Here is a 16,767-nt window from a genome sequence, read left to right as displayed (position 1 = left end):
GTTCTGAACCCTCTGAAAACATGTTTTATCCAGTTCTTAGAGAGGGAAGACTGTGGCATATCCACACTCTTTTCCCTTTTGTTGTTTTATCTTGGTGTTAGTTGATGGATAAACTCACATATAAATGTAGTCCTCTTTGATTCCTTACATTTGTTCACTAACCCACATCGCACAATCATTCTAATTTGCTGATGCTGTGTTGCTGCACATGTTTGCCTTTAGTGTTGTCTGGATCGGCATGTGCAGTTATCTTAAATTTGTATATTTAAATAGTGATGGTGTTCCTATCCAGGCACCTGGACACCTAGCCTACCACATGCTTGTGGCCTCCAGTTCCTGCATGTTACAGACTGATCCAGTGACTAAGCCCCTGCCTGGGTTTTCTGCTGGAGTTTTCCCGGCCGGGTTTCCCACTCACTGTTCCTCCCACCAAAAGAAGCCCCACCCAACCCAGGATATACTTGATGCAGGCCTGAGTCAACCACGCAGCAGGCTCGCCGTTGCTGCGACAAAGACAAAGCTATCCGTGCTCTGCGCTACCCCCCTGGGCCCTCTCGCTCCCTGAAGATGCACCATCGCTGAGCTAGACACCCTTGATCCCAGATGCTGCAACAAACACTAAAGCAAAACATCAACTCCCCACTGTAGGATGTTCCAGCTGCACCCACTCCCACTTCACCTGCCACAACACACACACCAGTCCACCCACCACCTTAACCCAGAACATACCACAGACACCACGAACAAAAACATCAACTCACATGCTCCCTTCTTAACACAAGCTCACTATGCAAGCATTCATCTGAATTGTGGGATCTCATCGCCTCCCCCGCTCCTCAACATAGACTTCCTCACCAAGACCTGGCTCAACCACACATCTTCCTAGACATTGTCACAGCGATCCCCACCTGATATAAAATCATTCACCATGACCGAACCAACAAGCCTGAAGGTGGAACAGCCATCACCCACAAAGTGTCCATACAGTGCACCACCCACAACACCACCACCCCCAACACCACCACCCCCATAAAACATCTCAACTTAAAGCTCCACATAGAGGACAAGTCAACCATCAGAGGCACTCTGGCATACTGACCCCCAAGCCCGCCTCCAATATCTGTAACACCATTACAGACTTCATTGAGCCCCTAACCTTCGACTCAAAGGACTACATCTTCCTCGGCAACCTACATTTCTACATTGACAACACCTTCTCAACAGTATGAGCACCCTCTGATTGATTCAGATCGCCCAAGACCCTACATACACACACACTGCAGGACACATGCTAGACTCCATTTTCGCCTCCAGCAGCTGCGTCAAATAGAGCCACGCCACAGAACTCAGATGGACCAATCACTCCATTGTCCACTTCAACATCTCCAGCCCTGCATCGCCACCCCCAAGACAACCAGTCTCCTCCCTCCTCAACCCCCCCCATCCAGTTGGAACAAAATTTCAAAGACTAGCTGGACAGATGCTCTCAACACCTACAACCCCACTACCAACCTTGAACAGGGAGAGACAAACTTACACGCCTGGATCACCAGTTGTACAGGGAGCATCATCCCCATCAAAAGCGACATCCAGAGAAAATCTTCCAAAAAAGAGCAGCTGGTACACCTAATAATTCAGAACAGCAAAACGAGACCGCAAACGGCTGGAGAGGCGATGACGCACCAGCAAAAGCACCTCCGACATGGCAGCCTTCAAGACCTCTCTTAACTTCTACCAACCCCTGCTGAGGGCAACAAAGTAGACAGTCCTAGCCATACGCATCGAAACCAGCCATAACACCCCCAAGGAACTTTTCAACATTAAGGAATTTCTCATCCTGGGTGTCAGTGAATTCTTGCCCCAGCCTCACCGACTTCTTCCATGACAAGACCATAACCATATACAGAAACCTCTAACCCCAGCCCACACCTACAGACTTACTCGACGGATACCCCACCAACACAACCGACAAACACAGGCTGACCACCTGGAATCTCCACTCTACCCAGGAAACCACCTTCACCATAACATTCATCCACCTGGTATCTCCCATAGACCCATGCCCACAGCATCAACCTCTGAAACCAAAGGATCGGCCAGCAACTCACCACCCTGCTCAACACCTTTATCACCACCGCAATATTTCCAGACACCTGGAACATGTTGATGTCAGACCACTACCCAGAATCCCTTCGCTGACTCCACCGAACTCAAAAACTAATGGTCAATCTCCATGCTTCCATTCCCAGTGAAGGTACTGGAAAAGATCTCGACAAGCAACTCATGGCACACCTGGAGCAGAACCAGCTACTCGACTCATCTCAATTCGGCTTCCGCTGCAATCACAGAGGCAAACCGAACTCCTAAGGCGGAAGCCGGGAGATAGCAAAACTTATTATTTCTTTTAAAATTGTGATTCTTGATTGTATTTTACTCACTTCTTCCCCCTCCTGAGCACTTGCACTTTAAAAACTTTCAAGGCTCTAGCAGTCCCGCGCAGCTGATTGTAGAGCTGCAGCGGTACCACAACATCATCGCCGCCATTGTCCAGAGGCCACTGGCCACGCCCCCCTCCAACAGGCCACACCCTTCCTTCACTTCCCTTTCTATTAATGATGAGCTTTCCCCGTACGCGCAGCGGACGGGCGCATCGGGCGTGCCTAAGGCAAGCCCGTCTGCGCCTGTCCGCGCCCTTCTGGGCCCAGGGGCCATACCCCCTGGTCAAACGGTACGTCTTCGACTATGCTATGACGCTGATCAGATCCTCGCTCTTAGTTCTAATTTGGACCATTCGACAGCTACTCTTAATATGCTAGATCAATTTCCACAATGCTGTCCCCACTGCTCCTTCCATCTGGATACCCCACAACGATGTCGTAGTCTAGCTTCCCAAGCAGCAATCCACTCTTCTTCAAGCTACACCTTCCTCAGCTTGAATTGCCGTTCCCTACCCAAGCACAAACGTGAGATTTTTGATCTCCTCACGGATGAATTTCCTGACGCACTCTTTATTACAGAGACGTGGCTCCGTGATAGCTCCGGACCAGATATTGCAGAAGCTCTTCCCGCTCAATATGCGATCGTAAGGCATGATCGCCCCAGGAAAATTGGTGGCGGTGTTGCAATAATATTTAAAAAGACCTATCAATGCCATCTGGATCCTGCTCCATTAAACGGCTGTGAGGCAGCGTTTTTTAAGCTGGCTCTCCAACCTAAAGTTACCCTTTCAGGTCTACTAGTGTATCGCCCTCCAGGTCTTAGCAACGCCTGGCAGTCACAACTCTCTGAAATCATAGCCCCGGCTGTATCTATATCTAGCAACTTCTTCGTCATTGGTGATCTGAACGTACATCTGGACGATCAAAATGACAATCTGGCCTGCAACCTTATTGCAGACCTTGCTTCCATGAACCTCAGCTTATCTAACAAGGGTTCCACTCATAGAGGCGGTCACCTCTTAGACCCAATCTTCTCCAATAGTGTCCATGTAAAGTGTTCCACGGCAGTGCCAATCATCTGGTCTGATCATTTTTTAATCAAATTCACCGTCACTAACTATGTAAATACACCCACTCACAAACTTGATACCTACTCACAGAAAAGGGACTGGAAAAAGTTCGACCCTGCTGTTTTCAATACAACCCTATCTGATCTTAAGCCAGATAATATATTTACGTCCAATGATATGGATGTAATGGCCAGCGCTGCAAACGACTGGCTCTCGGAAGCCTTAAATACCTGCCTTCCCACTACCCGCAAGAAAGGGATTATTCACAAAACACCCGCTCCTTGGTATAATGAGTCGCTTCGTTTGCACAAATCAAAATGTAAGAAATTAGAACGCCTATGGAGGAAAGACTATTCTCTTACATCCGGTACCGCCTATAAATCTGAGCTGAAATGCTATCATCATAAGGCGTGTGCTACAACCAGACCCATCCATGTCAACAAATCCATAAACGAAGCAATAAATAAATCAAAAACCCTGTTCAACGTGGTGAAGGAGCTCGCCGGTTCACAGACCACGCCTACACCTCCCCAATTATCTAACACGAAATGTGATGAGCTCGCCCAATACTTCATTGCCAAAATTACGAATATACATCAGGACATTTTCTCTCAAAGCAAAATAACTGCATCCTCCACTTCTCCTCAGACTGGGAATGTGGCCACAAACTCTTCTGGGTCACCTTCGCCTCTACTGCTGTCTTGGCCTGATCTCTGCCCGGAAACTCTCTCAGAAACACTGAGCAAAATCAAATCAGGATCCCCACTGCACCCTTTGCCCGCCCCGATTCTGCGCTTTCTGAACTCTTCGCATCTATCCACCATCTGTAAGATGCTAAACCACTCACTTGAGACTGCTACTGTTCCTAGCTGTTGGAAGCATGCCATGGTCACCCCACTATTGATGAAGCCACAGGCGGATCCCAAAATAACCGCCAATTATCGTCCCATTTCTTTACTACCGGCATTCCCGAAAGTCCTGGATCGACACATCCACTCCCATCTTTCAAAATTTGTAACAGACAACAACCTGTTACATCCTTCCCAATCGGGATTTCGCCCTTGCTTCTCTACGGAGACGACCTTGCTGGGCGTTACAGATAATCTGCGTCTGCTCTTGGATCGAGGAGAAACAGTTGTGCTGATCTTACTCGATCTCAGCGCAGCTTTTGATACTGTGCTTCACAGTATCCTTCTCAAATCCCTTGCTGCCATTGGGCATTGGTAACAAAGCATTGGACTGGCTCGCATCTTTCCTGTCTGACCGCACTTTTTAAATTTTCTCTAAGTCATCATCCTCTAAGAGCCACCCCTCTCCCCATGGGGTACCCCAAGGGTCTATTCTTAGCCCTCTTCTTTTTAATTTATGTCACACCTTTGGCTTATGTTGCACAATGTTCTGGATTAAATCTTTTTTCTTATGCCGACGATTCACAAATTGTTTTCTCACTCTCTCAAACTGATCCTATGGCTCCTTCTCCTTTGCAAACTGGACTCAGCAAGATATCTGAATGGATGAACAACAACTTACTCAAGTTAAACGGCGGAAAGACGGAGGTCCTGATTCTTGGCAACAAACCCGATCTATGGAACCTGACTCACTGGCCCACTACCATGGGTCCCCTTCCAACTCCATCTGAACAAGTGCGAAACTTGGTAGTAATTATTGATATGGGACTATCCATGAAAGATCAGGTCAAAAGAGTCACAGCCACTTGTTTTACCATTCTACGATGGCTGCGTAAAATCTTCTGGATGCTCCCCAAAAACACCCAGAGATCTGTCGTTAACGCCTTGGTGACCTCCAGACTGGATTACGGCAACGTACTCTATCTGGGGTCTTCAAAGGCCGTCATACGTCGCCTTCAGCTAGTACAAAATGCTGCAGCTCGGCTTCTCTTTGGCTGTCGTAAACGTGACCACATTTCAGAACGCCGGAGAGAGCTGCATTGGCTTCGTGTTGAAAACCGGATCAAGTTTAAAGCTTTGAGCTTTATGCATAAGATAAATACCGGATCAGCACCCCTCTACCTTCAGGCCCTTGTCAGCCCCTACCTCCCAGCTCGCTCTCTCCGTTCCTCATCCCACCATCTCTTTAATGTACCTAGGTTCAAACTTGTCAGAATGGGCGGTAGCTCCTTTGCGAACTTAGGACCCAGACTGTGGAATTCACTTCCGTTGGCCCTACGGATGGAAAACTGTCACATGCGATTTCGCAAAGCGGTGAAGACCTGGCTATTCGATCTCTAAAATCTTCTGCCTTATGTTGTCGTTCTGTCTCTTAGCGCCGGTAAACCCTCCTGGGTAGCTGTCGCGCTTAACAAAATCAATTAATAAATAAATAAAATCACCGCACCAAAACCCCCCTGATTACAACCACCACCGATATCTGAACCCTCCGTGCCATTGAGAAACAGCAGCTTTGATCCTCCTCAGCCTTTTGGCAGCCTTTGACACTGTATTCCACAACACTCTGATCAAAAGACTCCACCACATCGGCATCCAAGGGGACACACTCAGATAGATCACCTCCTTCCTCCCCGGAAGAACCCACCTTTCATCACCGAAGCCAAGAAGATCACTTGTGATGTCCCCAAGGGCTTATCACTCAGCCCCACGCTCTTCAACGCACATATTACCCCGCTGGCCAACATTGCCCGATCCCATAGTCTGAACATAATTCCCCATGCAGATGACACCCAATTAATCCTCTCACTCACCGATGACCCCACTACCACCACCAGAACCAACTTCCACAGATGCATGACCAGCGTCGCCGACTGTATGAACATTTGCCTGCAGCGGAACACGGACAAGACGGAAGTAATATCTTCGACAATAGCAGTGACACATGGAATGGCTTCTGGTGGCCATCACACCAAGGGACCGCACCCTCTCCCTCCGATCTTGCCTGAAACCTCGGAATCATCATTTACAAAAAGATCATCATGAAATCACAGGTCCACGCCTTCTCCTCTGCCTGCTTCCTCACTCTGTGCATGCTATGTAAGATCTTCAAAGAGTCAGCACCAGTCCTGATCTAGGCTGACCTTGCCCCCATGTTGTCAGCAACGTGGTTATTGAGGTTATTACATTGTTTTCAAATTATTTCTTATGAATCAGGGGATTTAAAGCACACTACTCACCCGTGAGTCTCACAGCGCTGTGGGGGGTGCGAGCAGCTCCGTAGATATTGTATTGTAATTGCATTTATATAGCGCTTACTTCCCCTGACGAGGCGTCTAATCGCTTTTTCGGCGGGTTGCACGCTTCTTCGGGACCCATAGAGGATTAGTGTTGAATTAGTATAGTGAAACATGCAAGTACATTTTACGTGGTGGATAGGTTAGTCAGTTATTTAGATTTGGAATGATAGCAGAAGGAGAGAGGAGGAAAAAAAGGTTTGTATTTATATAGTGCTGGTTACCCCTAATGGGGTGTTGAAACATGCTATTCAAGAAGCCCATAAAGGATTAGTGGTGAATTAATATAGTGAAATATGAAAGTTATTTTAGTGGTGGACATTAGTCCGTTATTTGGAGTGAGAATGATAGCGAAGGGATAAAGGGGGTAGAAAGGTTTGCATTCATATAGCACTTGTTACCCCTGATGGATGTTGAAACGCTTTTCTGGCGGGTAGCAAGCCACTCCGGAACTCATAAAGGATTAGTGTTGAAAATTAGTATAGTGAAATATGAAGTAATTTGAGTAGTGGATATGTTGTTCAGTTATTTGGGTAGGGAAGGGTATGTGGCGGGATCGTGAAGGGAAAGAGGTTTGCATTTATATAGCGCTTGCTACCCCTGATGGGGTTTTGAAGCGCAAGTAGCACGCTACTCTGGAACCCATCAGGGTTGGTGTTGCATTAGTATGGTGAAACATGAAAGTAATTTTAGTGGTGGATATGTTAGTCAGTTATTTGGATTGAGAAGGGTTGAAGAGGGGTAGAAAAGAGGGAAGAGTTTAGAAAGGTTTGTTTTGGGGGAATGGTATAGTAAAAGAGGTGTAAGGTGATACAAGGAGCGGTAGAGTAGGAGAGAGTCTAGAAAGGGATATTTTGGGGATCATAGTAGTGGTATGGGGCTTGGGGTTAAATAAGAGAGTGGATGTAGAGGATATATTGAGCGAAGTATAGGCTGAGAAATAGGGAAGTGCATTGGAAATGCTAAATTAGAAGAAAGTGATAAATATATAGATCCATAAGTACATTGAAAGTATATAGATGCATAATGTAATGCCAATATGAAAAGAAAACACATTTTGCTGCGTATTTTTCTGATTAGACTTTACTCATTGTTGACGTACGCACACGCACCTCAAAACGTTTAATTTAGTAGCTTATAAAAACAGTTATTTAAATATCCTCTTTTTTTTAGGACCGTTTACCTCTTGCCGTGGTTGGTAGTAATACTACCATTGAAGTGAATGGTAAAAGAGTCCGCGGGCGACAGTATCCTTGGGGAGTTGCAGAAGGTAAGGATTTGCACGACTCGCTTGGTTCCTGTAGCTAGCTATACTCCGAAATGCTGTTGATCACTTTCTTTTTATGCTGCAGTCTACCACCACTTTTTACTCTTGGTTGTCAGCTCAGTGGCATTTGTTTTCTTTTCGAATCGACCTCTGTTTAATGCTCTTTCCATCTCCCATTTCGCAGGTATTGATCCGACTCTCGTTTACCATTACAATCATAGTTTTGTCTTGTATGCAGGATGCACATGTAAAACGTTGGCATCTTTTGCTTAACTATGCCACCTAGTGGTTGGTATTGATTATTTTTTTAAGATATTGAATGGGTAACCTTACATTCAGAGGTCTTCAAAAGTTTTCGCACTGATTCCCCTTATCCAAAATGTTTTAAAGTCGGCCCACCCCTCCAAAAATTTATGGAAAACATGGGATGGGCAGAGTTGAACGCAGGGGGATGCAGCTTATAAGATCATTTCCCAGGGTTCTTTTTCAGTAGCTCATAATCCACACTAAATGTGAGACTTTTGGAAGTGGAAATAAATTTAAAAGAACTGAAATAGGCAGAAAACACTTTTCCAATTAATTTTGCACTACTGATACCTGCAGAGTGTCTTGAGTCCATCCCTGCTTGCTCGTTAACCCCTTCCCCACCAAACCTGGCCATCAGTCTAGTCTTGAAACACGCTCTCTCCCTTTCAGAGAAAATGAGCTCCCGCGTGTTGCCTCCTCATTGCAGCATGGGTGGCCTCTGCATTGATGCTTTCCCGCATGCCATTATTATAAAGTAATACAAAAGGGGGTGGTGATGGACGGAGCATCTGAACCAATCAAACACTCACACCCAGTCAACAGATCTGGGTTGAATGCATCACGGTTCTTTAGCCCACTCTGCCACCCCAGTTCAGACATGCCCATATGCAAATCAGTCTTACCCTGTGCCTCATGGGAACAGTCCAGCCCGAACTGCCAAGCCATGCCTTCCCTGGACCGGATTCAAGCTTCCTAGGACCGGTTTCTGGCATTACAGAGAGAGCACTTGTTTTTATTATATTCATAAAATCATTGTGTGGTAGCCTATCTTTTGTTGTGTGTAATACAATTTCAAATGAATAAGTTACATATTCATAATGCTTTCTGTTATGTGCTCGGACCTCATAGCACTATAAACACACAAGTCACTATTCTGTACTGCACCAACCAGTATTCAAGTATGTGACTCTGGTCTCACAAATAGACATCTGTAGTGTTTGCATTAACCAACTGACATATAATGTAAAAGAGTAAATTTCCCATCAATTGTTTTAATTTCCATGTATTTTTCATTGAAAGTGTGCACATTATTTTAAATCCGTGCATGAAATGGGAAGATAAAAGTGCAGGTACCAGAGTACCTGCCTGTTTTGAGAAGTGCTGGTACTCTCCAGTTAAACTTATTACGTCACTCTTGAGAAGGGCAGGTACTGGTCCTCTCAAAATAAAAAAGTGCCAGTACTCGATACCAGACAGTACCGGCCTATTTAAAGCACTGGTTTCAATGCAGTAGCTGTAAAGGTTTAAAACATAGCACGTTCTTTTTAGCCATGTGTTTGACCCCGCCACAATAGGACTCAGGATCACAGTTGCCATGCTTTTTTAGGTCGAGCCTAAGGGCAGCGCGCATGCACTGCTTGCTCTGCGAGGCATGCTATATTGGAGTATGCACTGGAATCCCCTCCCACTCTCCACCAATATTTGTCATTGGCTTGTCATTGTCCTTCATAAATGCTGGCTTCTGATTCATAAGTAGGCTTGTTACTCCCTCCTTGGTACTGCCTTGTCTCCATTTGTTACCGCCCACAAGGACTGGACCTTTTACTTCCGTTGTTACACGGTCTGCGTTATATGTGGATGAGCACTATTTTGTTTATTGGCTATGGGAACAATCAATGGCGGCTGTTTTTTTGTATTTGCAGTGCGTCCACCGCTTTTCGTATAGAGCATTATGCCGCTCTAACTTTAAAAGTGGCTGCCTTCTTCCCCCACAGCACTCACGGCATATGGCAAAGCTTTATTTAAATTATTATTACTTTTTTAGAAGAGAGCGGAGTCCACTTCAGGGACACAGCACGTTTGTTCCCCTTTTTTTTTTTTTTGTAACAATTTTCATGCTGAGGCCGGCGGCCGCTTAGGGACACCATACCACTAAAACATTTTTTTTTAACTATAATGTTAATCGCGGTGCCCGCTTCAGGGACACCGTGCTCAGTTTCTTTCTTTCTTTTTTTTTTTAACTTTATTGATGAGCGTGGTGCCTCTTCACAGACACCGCACTCTGGCTTATTCCACATGTGCGCCTCGTCGTAATCTGTCTTATTGCTACCCATTGCATCTCCGTAAACTGAAGCGCAGGGATGCAGAGATACTTGTCCAGGATCACACTAGCGGTCACTGGTGGTCAGGGAGGGCAGCCGTACCTTGACTACACTATTGGATGGGGCTGCAACACCTTCTACGTGAGGAGAGGACGGGTGCCTGTATTCCCTTTTCTACCACCCCTATCTCCACCCCCGGCGGAAAAAGCTTCATGGATATCTTAGTGCCATATGCATGAACATTTCCAGTATGTGCTTCGAGCCAAGAGCTCAAACGTACTTCTCCGAGAGTACACACTGCCGGTGGTGCAGTGGAAAAAAACAGTACAGCACACCTTGTAAATCAGCTCCGTCCATTTGGATGCATGCTTCCATCCACCCTTCCAAAGCCACCGTCTCAACGTGAGATATTCACAGATCTAAATAGTGGACGTTTGTACAGCAGATATTTGAGGAAATGGGGACATGCTTTTTAAAAGCTTTAAAAACAGTTACGTTTTACAAAAGAGAGTAAGGACATAGAATGTTTTGAAACCAGCACCGAAAAAGCTTGTTTGTTTGAGCTCTCTTAATTTCACTTTAATTCCTACCAAATTAGGTTAGTATTATTTATTATGATTGGTTTTTCCTTTTAACATCCCTGTTGGGCAAAATTCTTGAGGTTTTTTTTTTTATGTCTTGCAAATTATCTCTTATGTACATCCTACCTTTGTTGCTATTTTTTACCTGTCCTATATTTGCATTTTTCCAGAAATAAAATGGATTCGATTTTTTCCCCCTTCTTACAGTACATATGTACTGTTGACTTTGAATTTCAATACGGGTTCACACATGGTGTATCTCTGTGCCACATATCACTGGGGCATCTGCCCAATGATTGACCTTGTACATCATTTGCAGTGTCCAAACCTGGACTCTTATCAGCCAGGTGTCCAATGTAACTAGAGAATGCCCGATATTGTAAAACATGATGGTTGTGATAACAATGCTGGACCAATGCAGGTGTTCTGCCGCACTGTGTATACACTGCATTAGCAACTATATCAGTTGCATCACTTCTGGCCTTGGTTGGACCCTCTACACTGGCTGAGAGGTTTACATTGAAGTCAGTGTATCTTCCAACTCTCCATCTCTGCTTGAGCTTGCCATCCCTTTTGTCTGTTCCAGCATTGTCAGTGTCCGTCACATTCTTTTTTTTTTTTTTTGCATACCAACTTTAAACCTAGCCTTTTACCATTGAGGAAGACTAGGGTATATCCGTATTATTTAAAGGACAGCATAAGATGCATCAATCTTCTAGTGTCTGCACGCTGCGGGGTGAATGATGGACTCCCAAAAAATGACTTTTCTGAAAAGGTAGCATAACACTTAATATGTTTAACGTGATTGCTTTTGACTCTTGACTGTCCATATAAGTTCCATCTTACCATTCCAGGATATTATTTCTGTGAGGCAATTGAAATTGTTTGCCAAACCAAACTGATGAGTTTCTTACAGGTTCTTCGAAGCAGTGAGATTTCACTATATGCCATATTCCCCTTTATACAAACTGGACTCATAGCGCATATGTACCGCCACTTCTAGCTGGCTCCTGAATTGATTTTTTTTTTTTCAAATGTAGAAGCTGAATTTAATGGAAGTCCATTTGCGGCTCATATCTCTTCTGTCTTCTGTTATGATATCACACATTTCCTAATTTTAATTATTGGCAACATTTGACTTCTGGTACAGTTGCTTGTAGAAATGCTGCCTGTTATCATGTGGTTATGATGTGGTACAAAGTTGTAGCAGGGTCTAAAAGGTAAACGGATGTCAAAGCACGAATGGGCCTGGTAATGAGAATGCATAATCCGATGTGGGGAGGGTGGAGAGGTGCTGATCAGAGGAAAAAAGACCCAGCTGGTGAGCAAGAATAAATCTAGTCTCTAGTTTCCCATGTGAGAGGGAACAGAACTCATTGGCAGGATTTGTTAGTGCATACCTGTTCCCACTTTTTGGGCTATGAATACTTAAACTCTTCAATCCCCGTCCATAGCTTTCCTCCAACAGTAAAATCATACTATTAATGCACCCACCTAAACCACTTCTCATCACAAAAACATGTATGGTGCACATGCCTCCCTTTCCTAGATTGTGCATGATGCTACTGCCACTAGACAGTGTTAAGCCTTTGGTGGATGTTGCTACATGAACTGCTTTATTCCTCTATTGTTCTACTTTTCAGGAGCTGTTGGCGGGAATCTCTTTTAGAGCCATCACACTGTTACAACATTTAAAGCGATTTTATATAATTTAGTAAGGAAACTTTTGTCCATCCTCAACTTAGAGTTCCAAAACACGTTGTGTCTGACCCTAATTTTTGATTTTGGGAACAATAGTTTAATGGTCTTCACTCTACGAAGTGCTTTGTCCATTTTCCAAATATTTCTAACTTCAGAATTTGTGCAACCTGCTCAGTATAAAGACAAGTGTTGGCTTTCATTTTGTTTTATCGATGCCAGTTCCAAGAGGTTACAAATAGTTGACCAAATATATCAAAATTATGGTTGTTTTAACAAGTTATGATCTTGTGTGAATTGAATGAATTGATGTAGTTAAAGGAATTGTAAATTATATATATATATGTTGTTACCTAATAAAAGTTTCCTTTTTGTTTAGTTGAAAATGGTGAGCATTGCGATTTTACAATTCTACGAAATATGTTGATAAGGTAAGCATTTTTTGTTGCAGAAAATTTAGCTTTGGTATTTTTTTTATAACACGTCTCCTTGTGCTAAAATATTAATCAAAATATTTTTACAGGTTGGACAAATCCACAGATTTTACCCAAGATACTGTTTAAATGCAGCAGTACACAATGCTGAAGGAAATTGCAAGCTATATGTTTTGTGCAGAATCTGCAAACTAGTTGGATATTACTAAAGGATTATCAAATACGATAATACAAATATTCATAGTTGAATGTCATTGCATCTTAATTTGCATGTGGCGTTTAATGTTGCAAATGTTTTCTTACCCCCTAAAGTGAACCAGAGCAATCCTGTAAAACACACCTCATGACTTGATGAACAGAAAACTGTGGGCTGGCATTATTTTACCTCAAGATTCTATTGCTGTCTTTTAGTTTCTCTTTGCCTTTACTTTTACTTAAGGTAAAGTATGCATCTGTTAGGCTTCAAGCCATTTGCTCCATGTCACTGGCTTTTTGCAGTAGGTAATCGTACTTCTCTTTCATTTACAAACAAGATCTCTCTTCTAGACTCCTGTTCTCTGCGTTCTACCTTTAGTTAACGGTCCCTCAATTGCCAACTGTTATGCATGCAGAGTAATGACAATCCTACCCATAACAGAAATTTGATTTAACATTAAGACAAGGCATTAAAAGGTATCCAGGCGCTGTGCCAAGCATCCTTCTGTCAGTGAAACCGCTCCACAGGCACCTTTTCATATGGAGTTAACAATTATCGGCTTGTACACAGGTACAGTGCAAGAGGATGTTATGTTAGCCTCCATTTGTAGCGCGTACGGTTACTCGAAAGTGTCCTGGCGCGAGTGCACAATGGTGGAGAAAGAAAGGGTTGGCCTGACACAAGATTACTTAAATAGCAGGGTTTTTAACAGTTTTTTTTAAACAACCTGAGGCTCTCAATATTTCGTAGTTCAATGGGCAGGGCATTCCAAGCCATAGCCGCTTTAACAGAAAGGGAGCTGCCGCCTAATCTAGTCAGGCGGTACCTAGTAACAGCAAGGCATTGGCCTGTAGAACTAATATGTCAAGGCGGCACATAAAAAGAAAAACTTCATCTAAGATATTGAGGCCCTGCCTTATAGAGGGCACCATGAGCTAGTGTAAGAGCCTTGAACAGTACCCGCTGCTCAACCGGAAGTCAATGCAGATCTCGAAGGTTCTGGCTGGCACTGGATCTACCTGGCATACCCAACAGAGCTCTTGCCGTCGCGTTCTGAACAATCTGTAGCTTTTTTAGCTGTTCTGCCGGGAGACCAATGTACGCGGCGTTAGCGTAGTCTAGCCTTGACAGGATGAGCACACGGGTCACCCTTTCCTTAGCCATTTTGGGCAAGAGAGGCAGGAACTTCTTTAAGCGTTTCAGTGTGCCAAAGCACACACCTGCCAGCTTATTAATCTGGGGCACAAATTTCAGATCCTCCCCAAACCCCCAGATTTTTCGCCGGACACCCCAAGAGCTGGGCATGGGGTAGCCCGCCGGCCAAATGTCCTCTCTGAAATGCAGGGGGAAGGAACCATAAAGGAGCACCTCTGATTTTGCCCCTTTGCATTTCAGTTTGGCCGTTGCTAGCCATTTAAAGACCTCAGCAAGACAATTTTTAGCAATGGTTGGAGAGGAGTCCGTTTTGTTCCACGTGAAGAGCAGCTGGGTATCATCTGCATAAGCTGTAATCTTAGCGCCCAGCTCCTCTGCCAAGTAGACAAGGGGTGTCATATAAAAATGAATCAAAAGAGGGCTCAATGTAGAGCCCTGAGGGAATCCCATATTCAGACTTCTCAGAGTAGAAGAGAAAGGGTGCAGCCATACGTGCTGTGATCTGTTGGCTAGAAAGGATTTGATCCACTTTCATACCTGCCTCGAGATGGGACAACCGTGCCAAAAGTTGTTGATGAGGCACGGTGTCAGACGCGGCAGAGAGATCTAAGAGCACTCATGCTGCTCTTCCGCCAGCATCCAGGCACTCTCTAATAGCCTCCGCCATCTCAACCAAGGCCGTCTCAGTGCTGTAGGAGGCCCTGAAGCCCGACTGGGCGGGGTGGAGGGCGCCAGAGATCTCAACAAACTCTGAGAGCTGCTTATGAGTGGCCTTCTCACACACCTTCGCCACAGCCGGGAGAATTGAGATTGGGCTGTAGCTAGCCGGGGTGGTAGGATTGAGTGAAGGTTTTTTTAGCAAGGGGGAGGAGTTTAGCCTGTTTCCACTCAGGTGGGATCATAGCGGTCAGAAGGGACATATTGACAATTTTGTTAACTTCCAGATTAACTACATCCGCAACTCCCGCCAATAACCTTGCTTGGCAAGGGTCAGTAGGAGAGCCTGATTTTTAGCGATTTAAGAATAGTCAGGCTGTCAGACAGTGGAATGAGAGGGAATGTAGCCAAGGATGGGTGCACTGAACCAGACGCTGCAACTTTGTGATGGAGATTATTCTCCTGAAGCTGATTGACAGACCCAAGACTATCCTGTATGGCTTTAATTTTACTGATAAACCCCGAGAGCTGCTCACACCAATCATTAGAACCGGGGAAAGTCCTCTGTTCAGCCCGGGGATCCAGGAAACTTTGAACAATTGAAAATATTTCTTTCGAATTATTTTTCGATTGGGCAATGCTCTCTGCGAAAAAGTGGCCTTTGGCCACCTTCACCATAGATTAATAATTATTCTGAGATTTCCTGAGAGCCATTTTGGCTAGAAGACCGTACGACGGTCTCCAGTGCCGCTCTAGCTTCTTACATGAAGATTTTTGTTCTTTTAACTCCTTAGAGAACCAGGGTTGGGACGGGGATTTTCCCGTTCTTTTATGACCAGGTGGAACAGAGAAATTCTCCACCGCATCGACCAACCAAATCTTGAGTCTGCCGACTGCTTCCAGTAGATCCCCTGACGTGCCTATACCAAAAGCAGCAGGCTTGATGCGAAGGGGAGGTCTGGCCACCGGAGTATTCATAGAAGAGGCGGATGGCTTAATAGACTAGGAACATTTAATTAGAAAGTGATCCGACCAAGTGACCGGAAGAGGGTCAAATACGGTTAACGGGAAGTTGGAGCAAACCCCATCAATAGTATGACCTCCACTATGGGTGGGGGAGTTGACCCACTGTGTCAATTGGGCGAGATCCAGGGACTCATTAAGGGTGTGAATATCAGGAGCCTCTCTACAATCAAAATGTATATTAAAATTGCTGAGGAATAATAGTTAGAATACTTTAAAACTCTAGGCACAATGACTTCATCCAGCACTTTGCGGAAAGGATTAGGGGGCGCGGTAACAATGCGTGGCTCCCATAAAAAAATGCGGAGAAAGAGTGAGGGAGAAATCCAACACTTCACCCTCTGTAAAGTCCTGGGAATGCCCCTGTGTAAAAATCTAATTTTCCCTAAAAACTACCGCTACCCCCCCCCTGTTTTCCGGTCAACCCAGGCAATTTTAAACCCTATAGGGATGGCCAAGGTGATAACCGGGGCCGAACAATCATTTAACCAGGTCTCTGTTATAAATAAAAGTTCAAGCTGATTATCAACCAGAAGCTCAAAGATATCAGACACATGTTTTGCCATAGACCGTGCATTAATCAAGTCTGCTTTAATACTTTGACCGGCCAAAGGGATAGGAGGAATATGGCTAGTAACAGGAATAGAGTCCCCCATGTGAAGAAATCTAAAATGTCAAATTACAGCTCAGGCAAATGC

At 44.7% G+C, this 16,767-nt stretch overlaps 1 protein-coding gene across 2 annotated transcripts in view; it reads left to right on the top strand.

Moving 5' to 3' along the window:
- The window catches only part of SEPTIN7 (septin 7), a 525,571-nt gene that overhangs the window by 415,396 nt on the left and 93,408 nt on the right, over positions 1-16,767 (top strand). For both annotated transcript variants that reach the window (XM_078688225.1, XM_078688224.1), the window contains exons 8-9: positions 7,884-7,980; positions 12,984-13,035. In XM_078688225.1, coding sequence (XP_078544351.1) covers positions 7,884-7,980; positions 12,984-13,035 — 149 coding nt within the window. The remainder of the gene's footprint in view (positions 1-7,883; positions 7,981-12,983; positions 13,036-16,767) is intronic.

This window comes from Lissotriton helveticus, chromosome 4_1, assembly GCF_964261635.1.
Source record: "Lissotriton helveticus chromosome 4_1, aLisHel1.1, whole genome shotgun sequence".
Lineage (NCBI taxonomy): Eukaryota > Metazoa > Chordata > Amphibia > Caudata > Salamandridae > Lissotriton > Lissotriton helveticus.
This window is presented reverse-complemented; position numbering and strand designations above follow the sequence as displayed.